General features: G+C 41.5%; 1 protein-coding gene across 1 annotated transcript in view; it reads right to left on the bottom strand.

Moving 5' to 3' along the window:
* SEMA3E (semaphorin 3E) overlaps window positions 1-27,115 on the bottom strand; it is a 648,430-nt gene that overhangs the window by 88,855 nt on the left and 532,460 nt on the right. Inside the window, exons 6-9 of the mRNA XM_086919774.1 lie at window positions 26,959-27,078; window positions 23,110-23,252; window positions 19,415-19,529; window positions 15,562-15,631 (exon numbers count right to left, since the gene is read on the bottom strand). Of these exons, the coding sequence (XP_086775900.1) occupies window positions 15,562-15,631; window positions 19,415-19,529; window positions 23,110-23,252; window positions 26,959-27,078 (448 nt within the window). The remainder of the gene's footprint in view (window positions 1-15,561; window positions 15,632-19,414; window positions 19,530-23,109; window positions 23,253-26,958; window positions 27,079-27,115) is intronic.

Genomic DNA, 27,115 nt, shown 5'->3' with positions numbered 1-27,115 from the left:
AATTAGGAGGCCACCCTTTCCTGTGCATCTGCAAAACAGTTTGACCAATGTTGGAGCTGGGGCAGGTTCCCCTACTGAGCAAACCACATTCTCCGTCCTCTTAGTGGCGTGTGGGAAAGCACGGTTTTTGCTGTCACTAAAACAGAGCCCTAGAATTGTATCAAGAGCTGATGTGGAGCATGCCATCAGCCTGTACAAGAGTCACTTCTCAAAATGCCCTGGACTGTAGTTGGTGATAGCCAGGGCAAGACTTAAAGAAGTTACAGAAAAGAGTCTCTTTACTGACAATGAAATATACTGGTTTTTAATCCTTAGACTCATGTTATTTATCCCAGGCAGCACTAGACTGTAAGATGATAGCTGGGCAGAGTACTATATAACAGTACATGCTCTCACTTCTGCACTGTTCATGGTTCCTCAGAAACACAGAACAAATGGCTGGCATATAATCAAAGAAACTGAAGAGGCAAACAAAACAAAGGTAGAGTGGGCCTGGTCTATAGGTCGGTCTGGCAGTGCCTGATGGGCTGGTCTAACAAATTTGTGTGTGGGACGGTTTGGTCCTGTTTCATGGTCAGATGGGTCAGTTTTCACTGTTGATTTTCCTGATATTAGTAAAAACATAGCCTGCAACAAACACAAATGAATCAAGTCTTCCATTCACTGAAAAATACCCAAACAGCATGTCTTTACAAGTTCAAAATTGGTCTCATTTGCAGATGTGGGCTACTTTTTAAGCTAGCTGGTTTGCTAATGGGGGGCACTTTTATTTTAGTACCTGGGCCTATTATTTGTCCCAGTCTGACTCTGAACAAAGGAGTCATTTGCAACATAACAATATTAAATTGGACTCTTCTCTGCCTGTGCATGGACATTTGTAACCTTTATTCAAGTAGTGCAGCACTTGGTTGAGACTCTTGATAATGGGCTTACTGCCTGGTATGCGTGGGTTAATGGGACCTAGTCGTTAGAATAAATCCCTAACTACTAAATTGATTCATCAGGAAATCAATAACTACTCAATCTAATAGCAGAGTTGGACAGACAGGGATTGTTTAAAAATAAAAACACCTCCAACAGAACTTCTTATTCTCTTCCTAAGTCACAATTCGTTTCCATTTACGGAAATACCTTACAGACAAGTCCCTGGAATGCATAAGTATTCCTAGGTTTAACATTATTTCCTGGAGCGAAACAAAGCAGTGACACTCCAAGTAGATGAGCCTTTTCCAGCATAAAAAATCGGCTTAGAAGTCAAAGAACATACCATTAACTTTTCTAAGAATGGTCGCTGGCCAGGAGAGTGTACATATACCACAGAGCAGCCCACGATGAATGCCAACTGAGGGCGGGGTCCGCAGGAGCTGGAGAAAACCTGTGAAAATGCCTGCCAGTGGTTCACTGGCATTGATTGAATCACCCAATGTAGGAGCAGGGGCGTAAAGCTGGGAGTGGTCATAAACAAGGGTACGGGGACCCTCTGCATGATTGAGCTCTCCACACAGAAGGATTGACCGAGCAAGAAGAGGTCTTTGGGACTGCAGTGTTCTTTTACAGCCTGTGAGAAGGGGCGGCAGTCCTGGCTCTAGAAACTGAGGGGCCGATTACGATGGTGGGCGGACAAAGTCCGCCCACCATCATTGGTGCAAAAGGGACCACCCGCCACAGGTGCGGTGGTCCCGCAAAACGAATTACGATGCGCCCGCCACACTGGCATAATGTAAAAATACAGGTTTTGCATGTGCATGTACAACGTGGCAGGCACCGTGCGGTGCCTGCCACCTTGTACATGCACATGCAGGGGGTTACCGTAGGTACCCCCACGTGCAGCACCCCACCCCCTGGGGGCCTGCAACGGGCCCTCGAAGGCATTCTCCGCCTGTCATTTTGCAGCGGATACTCCGCCGCATAAGACAAGCATCCTAATACCCAGGGCAGTGCCTGCACTGCACCACCTCCATTACCCCATTGTACCTGGTCCCGCAAGGCGGGCAGAAAAGGCCCGCCTTGCAGGACCATCCGCCGTGGTACATTTCCCATTCCCACCGCCATCCTAATTTGGCGGAGGGAATATTCAGGGTGATGGCGGGAAGTCCGCCACCGCCAGGCCGGTGGTCCTCACTGCCAGCCCGGCGGTGATGGACTTCCCGCCATCGTAATGACCTCCTATGTTCGGCTGCCAACCCCACTGAGGCTTCATCTGTTTGGCCTAGAGTTTTTGAGCTGCTGTCGTTGGTTCTCCTTGCAGCACGTACGGGGTTATACAATGATTCGTGCCTTGCTGCTCATCCATACAGAATATTTATCTTCTTTGTTTATTTGAGCAATTCTCACCCCCAGTTGCAATCATAATTTCAGGCAGATCAGTTGACATCAAGAAAAGAACTTTCAGATGCATTAAGTCATATAAATAGAAGAGCCATATTCTGCTAATCAAAGATAGGCTTCTATATTTTCAGAATATAATATGTTTGCCTGACTTGTCAATTTCAAATTTTGGTGTGAACTTTGAACCAGGCTTATAGGTGCTATGTGGAGTGCACGGAATTAGTCTTTCAGACAAATGTATAAATGTTTTTTAGAAGAATTAATTACAGATGGATTTCACACATACCTGATGTACCTATTTTGACTTTGTCTTTTTGGCCCTGACCTTGAATTGGTTGGAATTTCACAACGCCTGTGCAAACCCCTCTTTCTGCATGGGTTGGATTTCGAAATTAAGTGTTATTTACAAGGTAATTACTAATAAAGTTATATGTTATAAACCTCGCCTTTATAAAATTTCGGCAGGGCAACTCTATTGGAAATTAACCGAAAAACAACATGCCATTTCTGGAAACTTGCAGATTTTGGTGCATTAAGACATAACATCTGCATGGTATTCCCCAAAAAGTCGGAGCAGTGCTGTTTATCCCACCTCATCCTCACAGTGTCAAATGTTATCAGGTGCGATAAATAGCAGCCATTTGTCTGACACACTCATCATCTGTTCCTTTAAGTTTTGCGTCAATGATTGATGCAAAGTACACTATTCTGCAACATAAATTATCAATTTATACAAAGAAGTGACACCCATTGAAGGTGAATATATGGAACTATTTAAAAAAATGTAAACACTATTTTATAGATTTTTTCAAACAAGCATGCTGACATCTACATAGCATGGATACTATACATGACAGTGCAGCCTCCAAGGCATCAGCGGGGTCCAAAACAGAAAAACGAGAGTACTCTGCAAAAACCTTTTTTGTTGCCCTTTTTCAGTTGGGTAGTTGGGCCCACCCACCATTCTATGTACAACTGGGGGATCGCCAGACCAATCCAATGTGACTCCCTGAGGTTTAGGCCAGACCACTGACAGAATATCAACGGACCGAATATTGACCTACAAGAATATCGAGTACAGAATATCGATGGAAATAATATCGGCATCCTATCTATACAAAGGTAGGTACAAAAATATCGAAACTAAAATATCGTTGTTAAAAATATTGTTGTTTAATTTATCATGTTTAAAATATTTAATGTAATATATAAAAAATTAACATGAGTATTTAAAATATATATATATATTAACTTAATATTATTATTAAATAATCATTTTATTTAACTATAAAATGTTAGAAAATACAAATTATAAATACATATAAATACATAAACCTGTATTATAAAAATAAAATGTATATAATAAATTAAAATATTAAAATTAATATTTAATTATAAAAACATTTTTACACTAGATTAACTATAACAGTAGGGAAAAAGTTGGGTAGCATAGGGGATAAAATTACTATTCCAACTCCAGAGACTGCAACAATAGGGCAAGTTTTGGATAGAGGAGGAGAATAATTTACTATTCCCACACCAGCAAGTGCAACAGTACAAAAAGTGATGGGTAGCGGAGGGGAATAATTTACTATTCCCACTCCATGGAGTGTAACAGTAGGGAAAGTGTTGGATAGCAGATTGGTTAAATTACTATACCCATTCCAGTAATTGCAACAGTAGGGAAAGTGTTGGATAGTGGGAGGGTAAAAACTATTATTCCCACTCCAGTAAGTGCACTAGTAGGGAAAGTGTTGGATAGCGGGTGGATAAACATTACTATTCCCACTCCAATGAGGGCAACAGTAGGGAATATATCGGATAGCGGGTGGGTAAAAATTACTATTCCCACTCCAGCAAATGCAACAGCAGGGAAAGTGTTGGATAGCGGGTGGGTAAAAATTACTATTACCATTCTAGTGAGTGCAACAGTAGGGCGAGTGTTGGATAGTGGAGAGATATAAATTATTATTCCCACTCCAACAAGTGTAACAGTAGGGAAAGTGTTGGATAGTGGAGGGGTAAAATGTACTAATCCTACTCCAGTGAATGATACTGTAGGGAAAGTAATCGATAGCAGGTGGGTAAAAATAACTATTCCCACTCCAGCAAATGCAACAGTAGGTAAAGTGTTGGATAGCGGGTGGAAATAATTTACTATTCCCACACCACCAAGGGTAAAAGTAGGGAAAGTGTTGGATAGCGTAGGGGAATAATGCACTATTCCCACTCCACCAAATTCAACAGTAGGAAAAGTGTTGGATAGTAGAGGGGAATAATTTAGTATTCTCACTCCTGCAAAATAATTACTATTAATTAAGAAATAATTAATTAGTCGTAAATATACATAATTTACTTCCCACCATATTCCCCTATAAACAACACCAATATTATAAAATAATATACAATTAACAATTAATTCATTCATTAATAACAATTAACCAGCAATTTAAAAACCATCCAAAATAAATTATATCACACAATTAACACTTTAAAATAGCTTTAAATAAATATTATATAAAAAAATAAATACAAATGTTATTAAAATTAAATTACTTCCCACCCTACTCTCCTATCAACCCACAACCCACTCCTAAATAAATTGCACAATTAACATATTTACCAATTCAATATTAATAGTAAATATAAAATTAATACTAATTAAAAACATTTTAACACAATTAACAATATAGAATTTTAACATAAATAATAATTAATACAATTATTAATTAATTAATTATAATTAACTGACTTCCTACCCTACTCCCCTATAAAACCACAAACGCTCTAAAAAGACACAATTAACATATGTACCAATTAATAATTAATAATTAATAACCAATAATAACTCACTAATAACAGATTAATTAACACAATGAACACTATATCAATTATTAAATGAAACGCTAGGGAATGGGCCCTAGCGGAGGAGACACATATGCAGAGCACACGCAGGGATGGGAAACTCCAGGATGACTTACTCGCTTGGAGGGCCATGTGTATCGAGGGGATGGAGGAGGATGACTCGGACGCTACCAGCGCGGAGCTGTTTTCCTCCGCTTCCTCGGAGTCTGATGATGGTGGGGAGGGATCCGGGGTGCAGTGTCTTGAGGTGGTGTAGCAGTCCCCTGAGTCATGCCGATATTCCTTGTTGCGTACGCTTGTAGATCATTGTGATTACCATCGACCACATTCTACTATGAGGACCGCTCTGTAGTAGGCCCTTACCTACCTCTCCTTATGTGATTGCATCAATGCCACAAATGCCATTCATGGGGTTCTTGTTCTTGTTATGTTTGTTTGGATTGGTATAGCACCATGTAAGAAAATTGGCGAAGGTATTGATATTGACCAGGGGATTCTGGGAGCACAAGAGCAAATCCCTTCATCGTTTTGCAGGTTTAACGAGGTGCCGCCCTGCCCCCGGGATGTGGGCCGCACCTGGCTGTGTACCTCCTTTTTGGATCTGACCTTCCTGGCCCGTATGTGATAACTGCTTTGTCATTTGTATAATTTGTGCCTCTTTATTTTCTTCGCCAACAAAAATAAAGTTTAAAAAAAAAAAATTATTAAATGAAAAAATCATAATTATTTTAAATCCACAACCCACTACGGAACTAAAACACAATATTTAATTTTTGTAAAATTCATAAAATCCAAACATTATTAATACATATATTATAATTACATTACTTCCCACCCTATTCCCCTATAAACCCACAACCCACTACGGAACTAAAATACATAAATATTACTTAACATTAAATTAATTACTTCAGAAAATTTCAAACATACAATAGAAAAATGAACTATACTTTTAGTACATATACTAAAATACAGAACAATAAAATAAATTTCGGTATTATTATCGATATTTTGACTAACAATATTACTAACTTCGATATTAACAAAAACAATATATCTTACCTGCATGTCGATATTCTGGTTGACAATATTCTTGCAGGTCGATATTGTGTCATATCGGTATTCAAACATCGATATTATGGCATATCGATATTTAAACATCAATATTATATTATTATTCTATACCGTTTAGGCCATTAGGCATTGTGTTTGATACTGTTCTTCAATGTCTCGCATGCACCTCAGATTTTACTTTTGGGGCAACCTCTTGCCAAGTTAAATAAATATTATGGGGGCGATTCCGATTCAGTAAAATGCCCTCCAAATAGCCGTACGGAGCGTTTTTCCCGTACGAATCGTATGCAGAACCATACCCGTACGTACGATGTAGTACGATGTGTACCCAAAGCAGTTCTCCATACGAATCGTACCGAAGACCGTACAACTCACTAATCCGTACGAATCGCATTCGGAATGTGCAGTACGCGATGTCCGTACGGATCGAAGCTGCATTTTCCGACCCAGCAAGTACGAATCGTATCGACAACACTCTGTACGACTCTTTTTCTACGGGAGCTAAAAACATCTGTAAAAGTGGGGTACGGTGCGTACACCCCTGGATTTCAGGGGTACGGTGCATATGTCCCCGTGCGTACACCCCATGATCATAGGTGTACGGACTGTAGGGGTACGGTTAGTGCACCCCAGTGTTGTAGGTGTATGGTGCGTACACCCTGTGCGTACACCCCTTGATTTTAGGGATACGGTACGTATGTAATAGTGTTGCCCCCCGCGGCATTTACCGTACGAATCGCGTACTCATTCCCCCGCCCAGATCATACTTGGCGGGTCGTATGGCATTTTTTTTTAATCGTACGGTTCACTGTGCGGGTCAATGTGGTACAGATTCACCCTTCATTTTCGTCCAGTTTGCAATGATTCGGACGTATTTTCTCGGGGCGGATCTTACTACGCGATTCGGATGGATTCGTACGATTCATACGGAAACGGCTACGAATACGAATCGTCGTATGGATTCGTTTCCCGAATCAGAATCGACACCTATATAAAAAAATTAATAAAAATGTTATTAAAATTAAATTACTTCCCACCCTACTCTCCTATCAACCCACAACCCACTCCTAAAAATAATAGCACAAGTAACATATTTACCAATTCATTATTAATAATTAACTTACAATTAATAACGAATTAATAATTTTTTTTAACACAATTAACAATATAAAATATTAACATAAATATTAATTAATACAAGTATTAATTAATTAAGTAAAATGTAATTACTTCCTACCCTACTCCCCTATAAAACCACAACTGCTCCTAAAAAATGACACAATTAACATATTTACCAATTAGTAATTAATAACCAACTAATAACTAACTAATAACAAATTAATTAACACAATTAACAATATAAATCATTAAATACATAAATATCAATTAATTAAGTTGATAATTTAGGATAATTAAATTACTTCCCACCTTACTCCCCTATAAACCCACAACCCGCTCCTAAAAAATGACAATTAACATATTTAACAATTATTAATTAATAATTAATAGCCCATTAATAAATAATTAATAACAGATTAATTAACACAATTAACAATATAAAATATTAAATACAAAAATATTAATAATTTAAATTATTAATTAATTAATTAATTATATTTAAATTACTTCCCACCCTATTCCCCTATAAACCCACAACCCGCTATGGAACTAAAACGCTATATTTAATTTTTGAAAACATAATAAATTCTAAAAATGAATAAAAAATATATTATAATTAAATTACTTCCCACCCTATCTATACTACTATTATAAAGAGAGAACTGTGTCCTTTGAGCCAGGTAAACTCGAAAAGTACACCACCAATCCAAACACCCAAGACATCTTTGAAAACCTCAGGGCAAGCAGAAGGACATAGGCTATATAAAAATAAAAAATATAAGTTCTTTAAAAAATTTAGGAATAAAAAAAGTAGTCCGTTGCAAGTAGCCCCGGCCGCGACGTGCGTGATGACATCGGGAGCGCGGGGAGGAGCGGCGTTCAGGAGCAAGAGGAAGAGCTGCAGACATGAGCGTGGGGAGGAGCTGCGGACAGGCGGGGAGGAGCTGCGAGCGGCGGATAAGCGGTGAGGAGCGGCGAGAATGGAGGAGCAGTGGAGTGGTAAACTCAGCAGCGCGGAGAGGAGCAGCGGCTGAGGTAAGTGAAGCAGCCGCGGGTGCGCACCGAGGGATGGGCGGAGGGACGGGCGGGGGTCATGAGTGCTCGCAAACCTTTTACTCAAAGTCGGGACGTCGGGGGAAACAGTGGACAAGAGCCGCGGGTGCGCACCGAGGGACGGGTGGAGGGACGGGCGGGGGCCATGAGTGCTCGGAAGCCTTTTCCTCAAAGTCGGGACATCGGGGGAAACAGCGGACACGAGCGTGGGCAGAAGCGGCCAGGACCAACAAAACAGGAGCAAGGAAACACTGTAAGTACGCTCTGCTGCTCCCGGCCGCTCTGCTGCGCATCTCCTGCTGCGATGCTGCCCCTAGCCTCCTTCTGGCCCGGGCAACGCCGGGGCGGGCTGCTAGTTCCCCTATAAACCCACAAACCACTACGGAACTAAAATACGCAAAAATTACTTAACATAAATAAATTACTTCTAAAAATTTCAAACATACATTAGAAAAATAAGCTATACTTTTAGTACATATACTAAAATACAGAACACAAAAATAAATGTGGATATTATTAACGATATTTTACCTAACGATATTACTAACTTCGATATTAACAAAAACAATATTTCTTACCTGCATGTCGATATTCTGGTTGACGATATTCTTGCAGGTCAATATTGTGTCACATCGGTATTTAAACATCGATATTATGGCATATCGATATTTAAACATTAATATTATGACTCTATACCGTTTAGGCCATGAGGCATTGTGTTTGAACTTGTTCTAGAATGTTTCGCATGCAACTCAGATTCTTTTTTTGGGGCAACCTCTTGCCATGTAGACCGCTTCTCTGACCGACATACACCAATCCATGTTCTGGGCCCATTGTGACTTCCGTTGTACGTCTTCACTTATCCATAGTCTGATCACATCTTGTTTGGCCACTATTATAGCATAATTACAGTGTAACACGTTTTTTCTCTGCAGCGTTTAATCTCCACAAACACATCTTGCTTATTGATCTTCTAGTCTGTCCCGATAGCTTTTGCAATGATACGATTTACACCTGACCAGATGTCTGTCAACCTCAAGCGGTTCCACAGCGTATCAATCAAAATGCATCTGTGATAGTACCCGCTATGGACTATATCTGTGTCTACTCTACCCATTCTAAAAAGTGGAGTGTAGCTGTAGTAGGCTTGGGCAAGTATTTTTAACTATACCAAGTGAAATCTGGCCCGTATTGTGACCGCCTAAGGATATTTACAGCCCACTTTACTGGTATCGCCCAGCATCCACAGGCCTTGCACCCACTTATTTCTATGTCTGCTGAGTGATGTTTGGCAGATACTGGGCAGTAATCCATAGATCCTGGATATCACATGTCTGTGTAAAGGAGTCACCAGCATACTATAATTCAAGTTGTAAATACTTATAGTATTTGGAATCTGCTAATTCATATTGAAGCTGGAGATTGTCAAACCTGATTCACCTGCATTAACTGCATGGTGTTACGCATTTATTTGCCACAAACAGGAGGAGTTTTGGTACACAATTAGGAAGGTCTCCTCTTTTAAGACTGATTGCCCTAATTTGAAGGGTGTTGTGTTATTCCCTATATGGCCTGAGAATGGATATATTTAAGGGACCCAGTCTAGGCTTTATTGTCAGGCTATTACTTGTTCAGAGTATTTCAGTTTTCAAAGTGATCTTCTATTTAAACAACACTTTGGGGCCTTTTAGGATGGAGTGCAGACTTATGTCCGCCCTCCACCCTTGTGGTGCTGGAACCGTCTGCCAGTGGCACTGTGGTCCCACACCAGCAATTGGGATGCCACAGGCAAGGTGTCAGTGGCATCCCTCATCCACATCATTGTGGAAGGCAATGAACACAGCACCGCCCGCCACGATGCTGTGGCTGCACACTGTGCATTTGCATGCACAACGTTTCAGGCACCGCGCGGTACCTGCCACGTTGTGCATGCAAATGCAGGGGGGTACCATAGGTACGGCTCATGTGTCCCCCCACCCCCCAACATTCTGGGGGCCCGCATCAGGCCCCAACAGTGAAATCCGCATGGAAAGGCTGATCCCTGCATGCACAGTAATATGGATGGCAGTGTCTAACAGACACTGCCACCATATTCAAGTCTTCAACGTCCTCGATGAGTCGACCGGGCAGAAAAGCAGCGGATGGTCTTCCCGTCCGCCGCGGGACCTCCAGCCAACATAATCAGGCGGGGGGTAAATTGCATGCGGGCGGTGGAGAATGTCGGGCGGATTGCCACCGCCATGCGGGCGCTGGCGATCCGCCCGACATTCTAATAGACCCCTTTGTCTTGAGGATGGTATCATGTACTTGTTAAGAGTAATGGAGATCGAACGATCAACGGATTGACCACCACAATGAAATGAAATGAAAACATTTTTTATAAAGCGCACGTAGCTGCCCTGGGGCGTCCAAGCGCTGCGACTGTGAACTTTAAGGACCTAATATCCTCTCCTCAAGGAAACCTTATAACAAGGAACACAAAAGCATTGGTTGATCCCCAGACTGTCAGAGGATTACTACGGGATAATGCATCTGTTGTTGACCATTAATGACCTACTTTTATTGTTGTCAAATAAATTACAAATTGAGCTGCTATTCATCGAAGAGCGACATTGGTAATTTCTTTTGTAATTAATCATTTGGATGTATGAATCATTGTTTTTAGGTACTGCACATAAATTGCTCTGGATAGCGGATACCCTTACCACATCACGGCAAATAAGTAGCTGAGGCTGCCGTTTTTAATGTGTTTCGCATTTCTATATGTAAATGTTTGTACCCAGTCTCCTGTAGGACTATTCAGTTATTCTTTCACAAAGGAGTTCATCAAATGGCACAATGCCCTGGAGTCCCCAGACATCGCCCAGTTTAGATATGCACAGAAGATCCCAAGTGCGAAACCCTTTATATGACTTTAGATCATCTAGAAGGCTGGAATCCCACAGGGCTGTTTCTTGAGGGATTTTCTTCTCCCATTCTATTGCCTGGCTACCTTTTTCTATGACTTAATGACATTAATAACATTAATGACAATCTTTGTTTGGGGTATGAGTAATTTTTGATGTTCCCTGACTTTATATCTCTGCGCACCTTGTGTGAACATAACCTTAATGTCACTCAATATGGCCTGGTCTTGTTGCCCAGGAAATTCCCAGTCATTCACCACTTGCAGTCGCACTGCCCAGTAGTATAATTATTGGTCTGGCTATGATATTCCCCCATTATTTGTCCCTTTCATGAGGACAAAGAGTTCAATCCTCATGGGGCCCCCAATTCAAGAAAATCAACCTTATTACTGCATTCACAGCACAAAGGAAGCTGCTAGGGACTTTGTACACAATGTCATATAGCCAATATAAACATTTTGGCAATGTTATCATTTTTTGCAATGCTGCTTTCCCCATCTTGGACAGAGGTATCTGTTTCCAATGGAGTATGTCAGCTTTGTATTTCATAAGGATCTGCCCTAATTTGTGGTACATAAAGTCTTTAATGTCCTCCATAAAGAAGATTCGAGAATATTTAAATCCTCCTCTGGTCTATTGCAATGAGAATACCCAATCTATCATGGGGCTCCCATGCAGAATAAGGAGCACTATATTTACCAAATAATGTTTATGCCTGAGTATCTTGGGCCCGATTCACAGAACTAACTTCAGACAAAATCCTAAACTTACTAATCATCAAAGAGTAAGCGCAATCTGTGATTACCAAAATTAGTAAGTTACTCAAAATGAGTAAGTTACACAAAATGAGTAAGTTACACAAAATGAGTAAGTTACTCAAAACTAGTAAGTAAGTGCCTTCTGTGCATACCAAAATGAGTAAATGCCTTCTGTTAATACCAAAATGGTAGTAAGTTTAGGATTTTGTCTTAAGTTAGTTCTGTGAATCGGGCCCCTTGTGAATATTTGCAGTATTTGACTTTGGGAACAGGCTGCTTGGGTCTGCCCAATAAAGAAGAAAATCATTTGCATATAGGGAGATGACATCCTCCCACCCCGAGTCCCATGTAAGACCATGAATGAGGAAGTCCTCTGCACCCACCCCTCCAGGGTGTCCATTGTGAGTGAGGATTGAATGGGAGCTAGCGGGCACCCCTGTCTTGTGCCACCGCCCAGCTAGAACTCTTGTGATAGTGTACAGTATAGCCTTACTCAAGCCCTCGGTGGCCATTCAGTAATTGAATACACCCTCGAAATTCCAGGTCGAAGCGTTTTCTGCAAAACTGCCATCAATTAAGTCCATTTGATAGAGTTGAATGCCTTTTCAGCATTGACGAATAAAAGAACTGCGGGTTCTTGCATCCGTTTTCTCTTAGCCATGGCCACCATATAGGTTTCAAAAGTTATGTCAAGTGGATCCCTGTGGCATGAAGCCAGACTGGTCTGCTGTAATCAACTTTTCGGTGACCCATAGTAAACAATTTGCCTGCTTCTTTTCCAATATTTTAGCCTCTATATTAAGTAGTGAAATGAGTCTATATGAGGCGCAGTCCTCTGTCGATTTGCTCATTTCATGAATAGGGACTATATTTGCTGTCCTAGTGTTGCATGGAGAACATCAGTCCATCTGGCTATTTTCTTATGTTTGGAGGAGAGGCTCGATGAGTGTACAACTCGAGCTTTTAAAAAATTCAAAGGGAGGACGCTTGGGACTCAGAGCTTTCCCGATTTTAATTATCATATGGCCTACTATATTTTCATCCCATCCGATTCATGGTTCAACTCTACTCTTTCTTCCCAGATTAGACTAGGAGTAGGAATATCCATAACGAATTTCTAGATCTCTTCCTGCATACATCCATTCTTGGAATTATATAAAAGTATTTCAAACGTTTGTGAGATGCTGGGCGTAGATTCGACTACTTCCCAGAAGAGGTTTCAATTCTGTGAACTCATCTTTGGCCCTCTTATCTGTAGGCCATCCAGGCCAACCATTCACTCACCTTACTTCCCACCTCATATAGTTTATGCTTTTTTGCACCACAGAGTTCATGGTTTCATCATTTGATATATGTCGATATTGTTCCCTGGCTATGTGTGTTTGGTGGGCAAGGTCCACATGGACAATGTACATATTCACTCTTCCACTGGGTCAGCTGAGTTTCTGACTCTATTACGTTTTTAGCTTGTCTCTATGTTTGCGACTATTCTGGATATAAGTTGACCATAATGATTGCTGTGTAAGCCTCCTAGACAATCACCCCTGATTGACTGATCCTACAGTCTCGGACAAACAATTCTCAGTTACCTCCTTTAGGTTTTGCCTCGTAGCCCAATCTTTAATATCCCAGTAATCTAGCCTCCACTCTTCCCTTCTCAGTGTCACTGCAGGGCACAGTCTAGTACACTGGAAGAATGATCAGAGAATCCTCACAGCAGAAATCTTGTATTACAGTTTCTGCCTCCGGGCCACTTGAGACTAAGAAATAATTGAAACTCAACACTGTCTGCATTCTGTTAGACATGTATTATTGTCTCCCATTGGGGTGTGCCGCTCTCCAAAGATTTCATAGCCTGGCGGATGTTCGTACACAGTGGGCTATTTACGTTGGATGCTGTAGGCATGTGTACAGTGGGCTATTTACAATGGTGCTCAGTGCATTGCGTAGTTGAAGGCTAAACTCTGCATTCAATGCCCTGGATGCTCAGATAAGGTTGTGTGTAGTTGCTCATGACCATTAGGGGTGAAGATCAGATTATATGTCATAACAACAATTATCATTACTTACACACACAACGTGAGGAAGTAAGCAGATCCTTTGGTGAAAACGGCATAAGTTTATACAGTTTGTGGTTGGTTCAGTATTTATCCCTGTGCCAGCCAACTTCTCTCTCCTTGTAACTTCCCACCTTCTTTTGCAACTCAGGATCTACAGGATCCTTGCATTGGTTAATGGTGGCTGTAATTATTTTTTTTTATTTTGGCCAGCCAATTAGATTCTAAGGATCCACAGTTAGGTTCAGGAGATGTGTATCAGTCCCTCTTTTGATAGGATTCAATTATTAATCATATTTGCTACCTTTGAATCCTCACCAGATCTGGTTTCATGCAGGATTTACAAGTAAAAGGTGAAGATATATATAAAATTACCTTTCAAAATCCCCCCCGCCACCTTTCAGTAAAGCAAATATCTGAGAAAAGTACTGAATGGCTTTACACCAATCTATAAAATGCATCTGTTTTGACTGAAGCCCTATATTGATGCCGAGTTTGGTCTAATATCATTCAGTAATATTTGCAACAACGAAAATAAATATAAAAAAACAGATGGATTTGCACAAAATATAACATGCGAAGACTTAGCTGAATGCTGTAACTAGGTTTATTGCCAGTTTCCACAAAACCCTGCTTATAGAACACATTTTAACGAATATATGATGTTACCACGAATACAAGTTCCACGCATGGCAATACCACGCGAATTTTAGTTCGCAAGTGGCTTTACCACGCTGGAATTTGCAACGAAGGATCATACCACGCATTTTTACGTCCTAAACACAAACACAAATGCTAAAGATTATTTTCTTACCTGACACCTTCCTGTCTTTCACCAGCAGCCCGTACCTTCCATCCACCATCGAAACAAGCGTGAAAACACGTCTGCCAAAATTAAAAAAGGACTGCCGTAACGGCACGTCTTTGGGGGAGGCACTTTCCTTTTACCTCAGTGCTACTGTAGTGCGTTTTTTTTAAAAATGTAATTAACCCGCTCTGGAGGAAGCCGTCGACGCCTGCTCAATTAGAGCCGAGCTCAGGGCAGTAAACTGACACTCGGACGCCGTGTGTGGCATCCTCGTTGGTACGGAAGTGCGTTTTTTTTTTATTTAATTAACCCGCTCCTTTTTTTATTTCTGGGGGGGAGACCCCCCCAGGCCCCCCCCCGCCCCTCCCCCAGCCGACCCCCGCCAACCCCCCAATCCCCCTAATGCGTGGCAAAGACGTCGTGGAAGGAACCCTGCGTGGAAGGCACCCTGCGTGGTAAGTGTCACGTGGTAAACGTGAGTAGTGGTAATGCCTTCGTGGTAAATGATGTTTCCCCATTTTAACACATTAGTTTATTTAACGTTTTTTCAAAGTGATATGTATTTATTGCATTACTGATTTGTCACTAAATACCTTGTTGTGGTGAATAATCCAAAGATTTCTGGGTTTTTGCTGTCTCGAGTCTGTAACAAAAATATATCTTCTGCAATATTGAAAAAGAAAGTAGAAGTAATTAAAAATATATAGCTGAGCAGTAGGTGGATAGAAAATAAATATAAGAAATATTAAATCAAATCATACATGTTCTGTTTTCCACTTTTAAAGACAAAGGCGGCCATTTATAAATTAATGTTTACCTCATCCTAGCCTGGTAGATTGGAGAAGGGTGTTACCTGCACTCTGGGCAAGTTCTGCCTTCCATAGTTAAAGATCCCTGCATGCCTTTTTGAGATCTCTGGGGCATATTATCAAGAAACGGCCTTAAAACTATCGCCGCTTTAGCGGCAATAATGGGCTTGATAATATGCCCTTGGGAGGTCCAATAGAAGCCCATGTTCTGGTGTCAACATGGGCTTCTATTGGAATTCTCAAGGGCATATTATCAAGCCCATTATCGCCGGTTTAGCAGCAGTTTTCTGCCACTAAAGCAGCGATAATGTTTACGTCGTGCTTGATAATATGCCCCTCTGTGTTTTCGGTGCATTGGTCAGCATGGCGAATTCACTGAAGGCAGAGAAGCTTACCCAGAGTTCATCATAATTTTTTCCCCAAAACGAGAGTTTTTTTCAGTGCTACAATAAAGAACTGACTCACATTCCCAGGGGGTTTCTCACTGACTCCCTGCCTGTGACCACTGAGTCTGGCAAGGTGGTCTGCCTCTGATGCACCCAAAAATCTAAGATAAAACCATGTCCAAGGACCAGAAAAATCATCAAGCTCGAACATGAAGCTGTTATTGAAGTCATGAGAGGAATGAAAGATCCGACAGCATACACGAACGAAGCAGCTACCTAAATAAAACTCAAGTTTCTTTGATATGTTGTGACCAGGACAGCCTCCAGAGTGAATCAGAGACAGAAAAAGATGAAGCAAATGGAATGAAAGACATACAAGCTCAGAGAACTGAAACTACACTGACTGAATTGTAAGGTAGCATCTGCAAATGTCTTCCCTGTGTAATCCTTCAAGAAACTGACATCATGTGAGACCTCTCAAATCAATAGTATTTTTAACAAAAAGTGTTCACAGATTACAAATTAAACATCATATAAAATTACACGTGGATGTAAACCTAAGCCCATCATAAATGCAATGCGATTTCAACAAATCATGGTGTTAAAACAGCTAAAGGCTGCTACCCAATAATTGGAACAGCCACTCTATTTATATGGGAACACATTTATCTAAACATAGACTGGAAGGAAAAGGAAGACATTTTTATGTCAGTGTTCACATGTGCACAGCATATATCCGCACAATTTCATATAACACACTGGTAGGTGATGGCGGCTGGCAATTTTACCACCGAGAGAAACGGGGAGTCACACACATACACATACACACACACCCATGCATTCACAAACATCCATTCACAACATTCACTAACAAATACACATTAAACATCCATGGCTAACCAAGGCACTACAGTGGTCGGTACCTGCATAGGGCTTCTGAGACGGTTACGGAAACTTGTCCCCCTCCTTTCAACGGCCTCCTTACAAATGATCGTGTCGGCCACAGTTTTCTTCAGACTGGACTACGGAAATGCCTTGTATATAGACCTCCCTCAAAAGCTTATTAATAAACTATAAGTGGTTCTTAATGATGCAGCCAGGCTGATCTTTAGGTTACCAAGACGGGCCCACGCCTCCCCTCTGCTGTGCAAACTGCACTGAATCCCCATCAAGCAGAGAGTAAAGTTTAAAGGCCTTTGTATTGCCAATAAAGCGATCTATGGCAAAGCCCCGGCCTATATTAACGAACGCTTAAAGAACTATGCTCTGGGATGCGCACTCCTCTGAGGCCTGCCACCTGGTCACCCCAAGATGCAATACTCCATCGAAAGGGGGTAGACATTTTTCCATACTGCTCCCACAACTCTGGAACCATATGCCAATCAGGGAGAACCAATTACAATATCAATCTACACAGGGAGCACTTGCACTTTGACACTGATCAGCAGTGGTAAAGTGCCCAAAGCAACTAAGCCAGCGAAAACAAAATCCTAAATCCAGCACAGCATCAAAAATGTAGGAGGTAGAAGCAAAAAAGGTATGGAAAACCACACCAAGGATGCCAGGTCTAACACCGTTCTACCACCCCCAATACGCATTTACGACCTTCAGCTCACAAGAATTTTCACCATGGAACAAAGAATTCCAACTGTACTCTTGGTTTTCCCACTTGACGTGTATTCAGTCCTTGCTCTATATGGCTAGCAGCACAGAGATTATTTGATAGATTATTAGAGGCATTATATATATAATTTTGTTTATGTATCATCAACCTTGCGTCACTCCAGCTTCACTAGAAAAATGTAGGTCTCTCTCTCTCTATCTCTCTCTCTCGCTCTCGCACTCTCTCTCCCGCTCTCTTACAGCCACTGCTACTGTGGTTCATCTGCCTTTAACCTTTGGCTGAATGGTGTTGTTCATCAGCTTTCAATAGCCCATGGCACTTCACACATGTGAATTTTTATGAAACCCCCAATCAAATTTAGCCGAACACCCAAACAGACTCCTTGGCTCCAGTGCCTGCCCTGCTCTAGTGCTCCCCAGCTGCTCAGGGGTGTAACACAGGCACCCGCAGCCCCTGCGGCGCCGGGCCCTCGAGCTGCAAGGGGCCCCCTCAGCACAGTACTCTAGCCTGAGAGCTCTGGATTAAATCCGGAGCGGGGCCCTACGTGTACCTTGAAAGGGGGCCCCATCAACTTTCATTACGCCACTGTGCCGCTCCTGTGCCACGTGTTCTACAAAATGGACGGAGTGGCCGCACACATATGTGCATGCAGTGTGACCCATGGGCGCATATGTCTTGATGCAGCACCCTCCTGCATTATGACAGGCCACAAAGACACAGACAAACATTGGCAAAGACAGTATGTCGCACTCATCCTTAAAGGGGAAGCCAATTGGCTTTATTAGTTGTTTTAGCTTGGAATTTCGAAATAGAGGCACAGGCTCTATGGCTAGCGGGTATTTAACCCCTTCGCTGCGGATGACAAAGCCAGCTCGTCATGGGCGTTACCTGCGCTACGCGGATGACGAGCTGGCTTTGTCACAAACCGTGCGGTTTTCAAATTTCAGCGCACAGCAGGAAAAACCGTAGCGCGCATGCGGTTAATGATCGATTTAACAATACTAATTTCATTTAAAAGTTTATAAAGTCTTTCCTTGAGAAATAATGAGAATTTTCCAAGGTATTACTGGCGCAAAATTATGTCAAATAGAGAATAAAAAAGGTTTGTCTGGGATTCTTCAAATTTAGGGCATATTTCATGCAATTTGACTGCAGCTCACATAATTATATTCAGCAGATTAACATTCACTAGGTTATTTTGCAAATGGTCTATTAAATGAGATGTTCCTCCTAATGTTAGAACAACACCCACACAGGATAGCACCTCGCCCACCGCATCCCACATCTCCTCCATACAGCACACTGTGATAGCTGCTCTAACAGTGTGGCAGGAATTTAAAAGTTTCAAAATGTCTTACTATAGCGGGCAACATATAGACAAACCAAACCAGTATCCACAATATCCCGTGCATTGCTAATTAATCATTTATATCATAAAAGAACTCCATGTAACTGTCTGTAGAGGAAATTACAATATCGATTCAAATAGCAGTAATTTCTCGTTAACAATACTTAATTAAAAGTAAACACATTTTCTCGAACATGTTATAGACGTTAAAGTGAGAGAAGTTTTGGATAGAAAGGATTTTACCGCAAATCATGTCTTACAGTTCCTCCTTATACTTACCGAGTTCATCAAAATATGTGTCAATTCCATTTGGTCCCGGAACTGAGCAAATGAGCCGTGATTTAAGAAAACTGCTCCATTTATTTATGAGCGTTCGCTGTCCACCTACATCATTCTGAAAACAAAACAAAGGAAAAGCACCTTTTTAATTGACATAGCTTTAAAATATTTTCAGCAAATTACTTTGAAAGATAATGTATTGCCATCCTTTTTACAGGATAATTATAGATTAATCAACTTTGGTAAATATTGTACAATGTTTTGCCTTGAGTGAAAGGATGGCATTTATTACATTTTAGGGTTTTTTATTTTATATATGTTTAAGCACTACTAAGCACCTATCAGGGGCCACAGAACACTTTGGTATAAGGCTATATAAGACATTGAAATGGCAGTTTGCATTATAGTTCATGAGCCATAACCGGAGATAGAGATCCAGTTTATGATCCAACAGCGAAAGACTATGGGGCAGATTTATGAGTTCTGGCGCATCTCTGCAAATCAGCAGGGATGCGCCAAAACTGATGCGTCACACAATTCCCTCCTTGCGGCACCACAGATGCGCCGCATTTACAATGCGGCGCACCATGGGGCAAGGAAGGGCAGATGCGTGACGCATCTTGTGGTGTACGGGCGGCGCATTGCTGGAGTAGCGTCGCAAGTGCGACACAACTCCTGCAATGTACAGAGGCCACCCATACATAACGTGGTGCGCCACTACTTACGCCTGCTTCAAGCAGGCGTAAGGATTTGACCCAGCAGCGTCGTAAAACTGACTCAGTGAAATCTTGTAGACATAAGTCCGACATAAATCTGCCCTTGTCCGACTGAAATCTGCCCCTATGGGTTCACTAATTACCTGCCCATTCCTAAAGAAGACCTTTTAACTAAATCACCAGGTGGAAAACATTGTCGATATTACTACGAACAGATTTTAACATACTTTGAAATTTCACAGTGTAATAGACTTAATAAAATACTCAGCCCTTCAATATTTTCTGTGTTGTGGTTTGTGTTATACTTTCATGCATCAATGCACTGTCTAACTGTAGAGGGCATTCTTCAATTTTCGTGGGGTGAGAGGCTTGCATTTCGTTTTTAGAATATTCACATCTGGCTGTGCTCCAGCAGCATGCTTGGCAAATTACTGGAACAGACTTTAGATTTCACTACTACAGGAATGACCAAGGCAGGATTCCAGGACTTTAGTGCTTAGGTCCCACCCAATTCCTGTGCCCTTAGATGACTCCTGACCAAATGCAAGCTAGGATTAGGGACGGCATTTTTTAAGAGTAAAAACCAATAAGGTATATACCAATTTCACAAGGTTTTCACTCCCATAAAATTACATGTTTTGTTTTGTCCCGTTTGATGGTGTTTTGAGTAGAAAATGTCTTCCAACGGTGGTCCACGTATATTGTCTCCTTGAACTAGTGTGTGTCCTGCTGGAATTTGTATGAGTTTTGAATGCAATATAAGGAATGCCCTTTTGAGCAAGTTTTACACGAGATACTAGCAAGTACGTTACGCAAACTTTTACATAATTTGAAAGAATTGTCATGAAATTTCACAAAAAGAAATTGCGATTTCTGGCATCTCTTGTTAGGAGTGGCCAAATGTACCTTCATGGGGCACATTAGATAAGACACACCTGGACATGTAATTTCATTTTTCTGTAACACTTACACTGCAGCAGTCACAAATCCCTTTTACTGAGGAACACTCTATTAAAAAAAAATCCTTGATGGACGGGGCTCCAGGTTACATGCTTTTTTTAATTGCAGAATGCTGGAGCAATGTTTCCCTGTAATAATAGAAAACGTTGCTGCAGCTAAACATTCCATCATGTTGTCTGTATTTGATCTTAGGTCCACTTTAGAGTTGGTTAATCAATCCAAGCTGTGAAAAGTCTTCCATGACCAAGGGAAGGTGCCTGGCATAATTGAGCAGGCTTGTCTCCTGCATGAAGTTGGTATGGCTCGTGTGTCGTATACTTGTCCGTATGTAGATTGCAGGTTACAATGGGCATTACATGGTGCTGCAGCCTTATTAAGCTTATGCATGGATGCCATTAAAGCTGATTTAGCGAGAATGTACGTCAAGCAAACATTGTTGTCCTAAGCTGTCTATGTTGCATTACTTACTAGGGGGAGTAAAGCAGTAATTTTATATTTTCATTCCCTGTAGCATGTTGCAAACATACAAAAACATCTGTCAATGCTACCAAGGCTGAACCGGCTAGTGATAGCACAAATATGAACAGCAACACTGGACTAAAACGGGCAGACAAGACCTAGCCTGCCAAGATTACCAAACGTCAGGTTTCATAAATCCATAACACACCTGCACAAGGGAGGTACAAATGATGTTTGATAGCCAATCAGTCTGCTCGGGCATAGAATAAAGACTATGTCACCCAAAAAAGTCAATTGCATCCTATTTTAATACAAAACTAACACTGCAAACTCTTTGGAGGAAATGGTGATACACACCGAAGTGGAAGTGAAAATGAGAACCCTTTGGAAACCCTATTTGAAATTATCTTCTCTCAACGACAAGGAACGCTTTAAGATAACCTAAAATTTTGATGAAATCCCATTCTAGGATTGGCAAGTTGATATGAGGCCAAATGATAACTTATTTATTGTCTGTATGTGGAAAAAATGAGATAACAGAATCTACTCGTCACTTTCTCATTTTCTGCCTAGAATACAAATTCTTAATTCATTTAAATGCGAGTGTGAACTAAGACTAGGGGCCAGATGTAAGAGCCTTAATACCGGTCGGAAACGGCTGATTTCGGCCGTTTCCGACCGGTATTAGGCTTTTCAGATGTAGGGGCCTATCGAATCGGTAATTTTACCGATTCAGTAATTTTACCGATTCGGTAAATATACCGATTCGGTAAAATACCGAATCGGTATATTTACCGAATCGGTAAATCCATATGTAGCTGACACTCCTAAGAGTGCCACAGGCCCTTAAGAGTCGGTATTTTACCACACAATCCTATTGTGTGGTAAAATACCGAATTCAGGTGTGCATGCACATCTGTGCATGCACACTTGTGCCATGTGACACACAGACATGCCCTTAGGGCATGTATGTGTGCCACATGTCACACAAGCCTGTACTTGGGGTGCTAGAGGGTGTCAAAGTGACACCCCCTGCACCCTTGCAGGATTCGGTATTTACCGATTCGGTAAATACCGAATCGGTATTTCCCATTGATTCCTATGGGCTTCAAGGCCCATAGGAATCAATGGGCAATACATAATTCGGTATTCCTAAATTCGGAATTACCTAAATCTGCCCCCTTCCCATTTACAGACTCTTAAATACCGATTCGGTAAAATTCGGTATTTAAGAGTCTGTAAATGGGAATTACCTACATCTAGCCCTTAATTCCTATTTTGCTAGAATTCCTTTCTTCCTAGTTGGACCAAGAATATGTGATCTCTTTTTCATGCTCGCACCAGTTTTTAGACTCGATGATGTAAATGTTCAGACTAGAAGCTTGGCTGAACTCAGAACAATGAAGATAATTTAATACAGAAAATCATCTGTTTACTCATAATTTAACAACTCTATTTAAGAACAATGGTCTAAAATATTTAAAGATCAAAAGAGACTTTCAGTCATAATGTTTAGAAATGCCAGTACTTCAGTATGGATTGTACAAATGTTGATCTTACCGCACACACTCGTCCCACCCGGGCATAAATGGCGCCGTTTTCCTTGTCTGACTCTTGTGCTTTCTCGGTGAAAAAAAAGTAAACCTTGTTGTCATCGAGATCATCATTGTCAGGAATGACGCCAGAGCCAACAAACTTTGGTTCTGTGAAAAGGAAGATGAAGAATAGAAAGTTTGATTTTGATTTAACTTCTTTTCCTGAAATATGTTCATGCGTGATCATGTGTGACTGAGTCAAGAGAAATCCCAACATTTTTATCAGGTCTGGCATTAGCTAAGCCCTTTTTATTTGACTAAATTATAATATACATATTTATGGGAGATTTCCCCCTGCCCTCTTCATACATTGGTCTGTTATTGTGTCAGTCATATTTTTCTTACAGCCATTATGGCATACAGGGTAGGACAGCGACTTCAGCCATTGGCTAACTTTAATGTGAGGATGGCATTCTACCCTTTCACAAGTAGCCCATCCGCACACAAAGTAGTACCCACATGTGCCAAGGGCTACCTGCGCAATGTGTTCCTTTTGAGACCCAAAAATATGTTTATGTTTAGCCAATTATTTTTAGATTGTTGAGGACGTGGAAAATTCCCCAACAATAGAGGGGCTTATTTATAAGACTCTTGTGCCACTGGTTTGTCACATTTAATATGGGAAGAAATGGCATAGTGGTGGCACAAGGAGCTTGTAAATAAACCTCAGAGTTTTGCAAAAACCATGAGAAATAGAAAAGCCCAGTGACCAATGCCAGACCTATTCACTTTGCCAACAATTGTTTGTTTGCTGCACGTCTTGAGAAAGGTCCTTTTGAGGATCAGAATACTAAGCCTCTACCTGAGCAATGCCATTCTTTTACATTAAAATAGGAGGGTGTGAACTACTCCAAATCTATTTTCTTAGTGCAAAAGGTGATGTTATTGCAACGTTTTGGAGTCTAAGGGGCTTATTTACAAGCTCCTTGCGCCGGAGCTGCATCACTTTTTCCCATATAAAAAGTGACACACCAGCGGCACAAGGGGCTTGCAAATAAGCCCCAAAAAGTAAGGCACTACGAAGCAAGGGACTTGTAAATAGGACCCTAGGTTTGCCTTGCTCATGTGCTGCACTGCATAGGTTTGTATTGTGGGTGTATCTCTTTTTAATGGTAAATCGACAAGTGATTTGGGTAGCTTTGCACAACGTGAACGCCCACGCAAAACGTTAAGAAATAACCCTCTAGGTTTTTTTGCACCAATTACACTGTAATCAGGCGGAGTAGGGCCTCCATCAGAAATGAACAGGAAATGAAAATATATTTATTTAAAAATATGTAACGCATTTATTTATCCTTCTCGTAGTTTTTTTTCTGTTATGCACATCAGACATATAGCATTTAAAAAGGTGCCTGATTTGGAATTTAATAAATCTTTGATTCAAAATATAAAATGTTGTCTCTTTAACGAAGTGAAGTCATTAACGTGTTTGCGAAACTTTAACATACCTACTCCATTCCACATTATCAGATATTTTTAATTACCATGGCAACCACTGCTTGGCTACCCACATAAAAATTAATGCGTAACCTATGTTATTTCGAGTAAAAGGGGTGTCTTATATTTGGAGTGGAGGATTTTTTCGAAATATTTTCTTCTGAATACATCACACGGAGCTTAGAGATCATTTTTACCTGCTGTAGCGATCTGAGTACCGCGCAGGCGGAACCCGGATGCTGGCCTGAAGGGCTTCCACACTTTGTATCACTCTCTGGCCAGGCGTAGCCAGACAGCTTAAATAAATGGGCGGAGGTCACTCGGGCTTTCTGGCCCAGACCAGCAGACTGAGTGGTTGTGCGTATTTAGGGCTCCGTGCCAAAGGCCCCAGCTCTAGTATAGGCCAACACACCACCTGAGTCTGACGGTCAGTTTAGTCAGAGTAAATAAACCATCTTCCCCACCAATAGATGCTATGTATGCAAGTGAAAAGGCTCTGTCTAGATGACTTCTAGAGGTGTCAAAATGTACTATCACATGCATTGTATTGATTCCCTCCCGCCTTATTGAGCTGATTTCGGATCCTACCAAAACTATAGATCTGTATTGGTGATGGATCCCGAGGGTCATGCGCCCAGGGATAAATAAAATTGACATTTTCTAAAATGCCACAGCCAAGCTACTTTTGAGAAGTGCACCGTGCAAATGGCATTACAATGCTGCTTAAAGAGCTCTATTTATTGACAGTAAGTAATAATGAAAGATTTGTTTTTATTATATGTTGTTTGCCTTGCTTCATTTCTCATTCTCCATCTTTGAGGGTATCCAGGCACTTAGTGGGTGGGTAGGCGGCTGGAACCCCAGAGTTTATTCCAAGAGCCAACTCTACAACTTCTTGCAGAACTGAAGAAGAAATAAGGAGGCTCTTATGTGACGTGGAAGGTCATGCCACACTTTTGTGGAAATGTTTTGAGAACGCATGGCCTCTGGCTCAGTTTATTTGTACGCGCGATACGTGTGCAATTGACCATCTTGCTGAGCGGAGGTGGTTGGGCAGTGTATGGCTGTTGAGGTAGGTAGGTGGGGCCTATGCTGTGTAGTTCTTCCTATGTCTGTGTGTGTGAGGATTTTGAAGTGTGTGCGTTTGCTAATCATGAGCCTATGCTTCATGTGCGGGTGATGTGTGTACGGCGAGGTAGGTTGAGGATGAGTCTTGCTGTGGCGTTTTGAATGGTTTCGACTGTGTTCAGGAGTTGTTTGGTGATTCATGCATAGAATGCATTACCGCAGACACACCTGCCATCTTCACATCTTGGAAAAGGTCCTCCACTTTTTCAGGGAAAATGGGAGCACCCAGCTTTGCAGCTACTGTTGGCCCCAGACACAGCAAGCTACTCTCGAGAAGTACCTACTCATTACATGCGTTAAACTGTGAAATACATTTGCGCTCACTGTACCAACCCCAGATGGGGATGCCATCACACCACAAGCGAATCCTCCCTCTACCTTCCCTATTGGAGGTTGTCATCAATATTGAAGGGTTCTAAGGTGCCACTAGTCGAAGAATGTGCCCTTTAGAAACCCTCTTAACATTAATGAACTAATATTCCTAGGTAAATAAACTAGCATTATGAGTTCAGTATAATATAGTTTTATCCACTTTTATAATTCTTACTGCTCCTTATTCGTCGAAAAGCACTATGAACTTTAACATTATAGCGACATGAAAGGATAAACTTTAGCAAACACCTGAGTGGAAAATGTGTAGACCAAAACAATCCCTGGGACAGAGTCACAGATGAAAATATGGTTGAAATGGGCCGCATATTCCATAATTGTCTCGTAAGGCATGGTCATGTCAGAGGGTATTTGTGTGCATTGTGAGCAACTGTTGATCACAAACTAGAGATGGTGGTCGATTCGGGCTTCCGAAAGCGAGGACCTCCGTTATAGAACGTGTGTATTTCACACACTCATCAATGAACCGGAAAACAGTGCTAAATGAAGAGTAACGTAGATACCACTGATACACTTTCAGGACTTCAATTGTTTTGAAGGTAAGTAATTTGGGGAAGATACAAAGAATCGCTCTGCTCTGCTGAAGAGATAAATGTGAGCCAGTTCTACAAAACTGCATGAAAAACATTTCACACAACACAGAACCCCTTCATCTAAATGTCCCCCTGAGGAAGCAGTCATGCATGTGAATCTCTGGAGGGCCGAGGCTGTCGTTCGAGACGGCCAGAGACTAAAGGTGTCCTTATCACACCACCGAGGCTTTCCAAAATTGCTCACTTTTCCCATAATTGGGGTAGTCCCCGAGAATGCTCTCTTTCTCAAGCAGCTGGGGGGTCACCTCAGTCCTACATGTGCTTACCGTTCAGCAGCCGCTCGTCGTCATGCTCAGTCCTAATGTGCGGCAGGCGTCCCATTGAACGAAAGATGGCGGCATCTCGACCCCAGTAGTCACTATACAGGCCAGCAAACAATTCTCCTCCTAGAAAACAGAGATGATGCGATGTAATGATCATGGC

The sequence above is a fragment of the Lissotriton vulgaris genome, chromosome 1_1 (assembly GCF_964263255.1).
Source record: "Lissotriton vulgaris chromosome 1_1, aLisVul1.2, whole genome shotgun sequence".
In the NCBI taxonomy this organism is placed as follows: domain Eukaryota; kingdom Metazoa; phylum Chordata; class Amphibia; order Caudata; family Salamandridae; genus Lissotriton; species Lissotriton vulgaris.
Note: the sequence above shows the minus strand (reverse complement) of the source record. Positions and strands in the feature narration are given on the sequence as shown.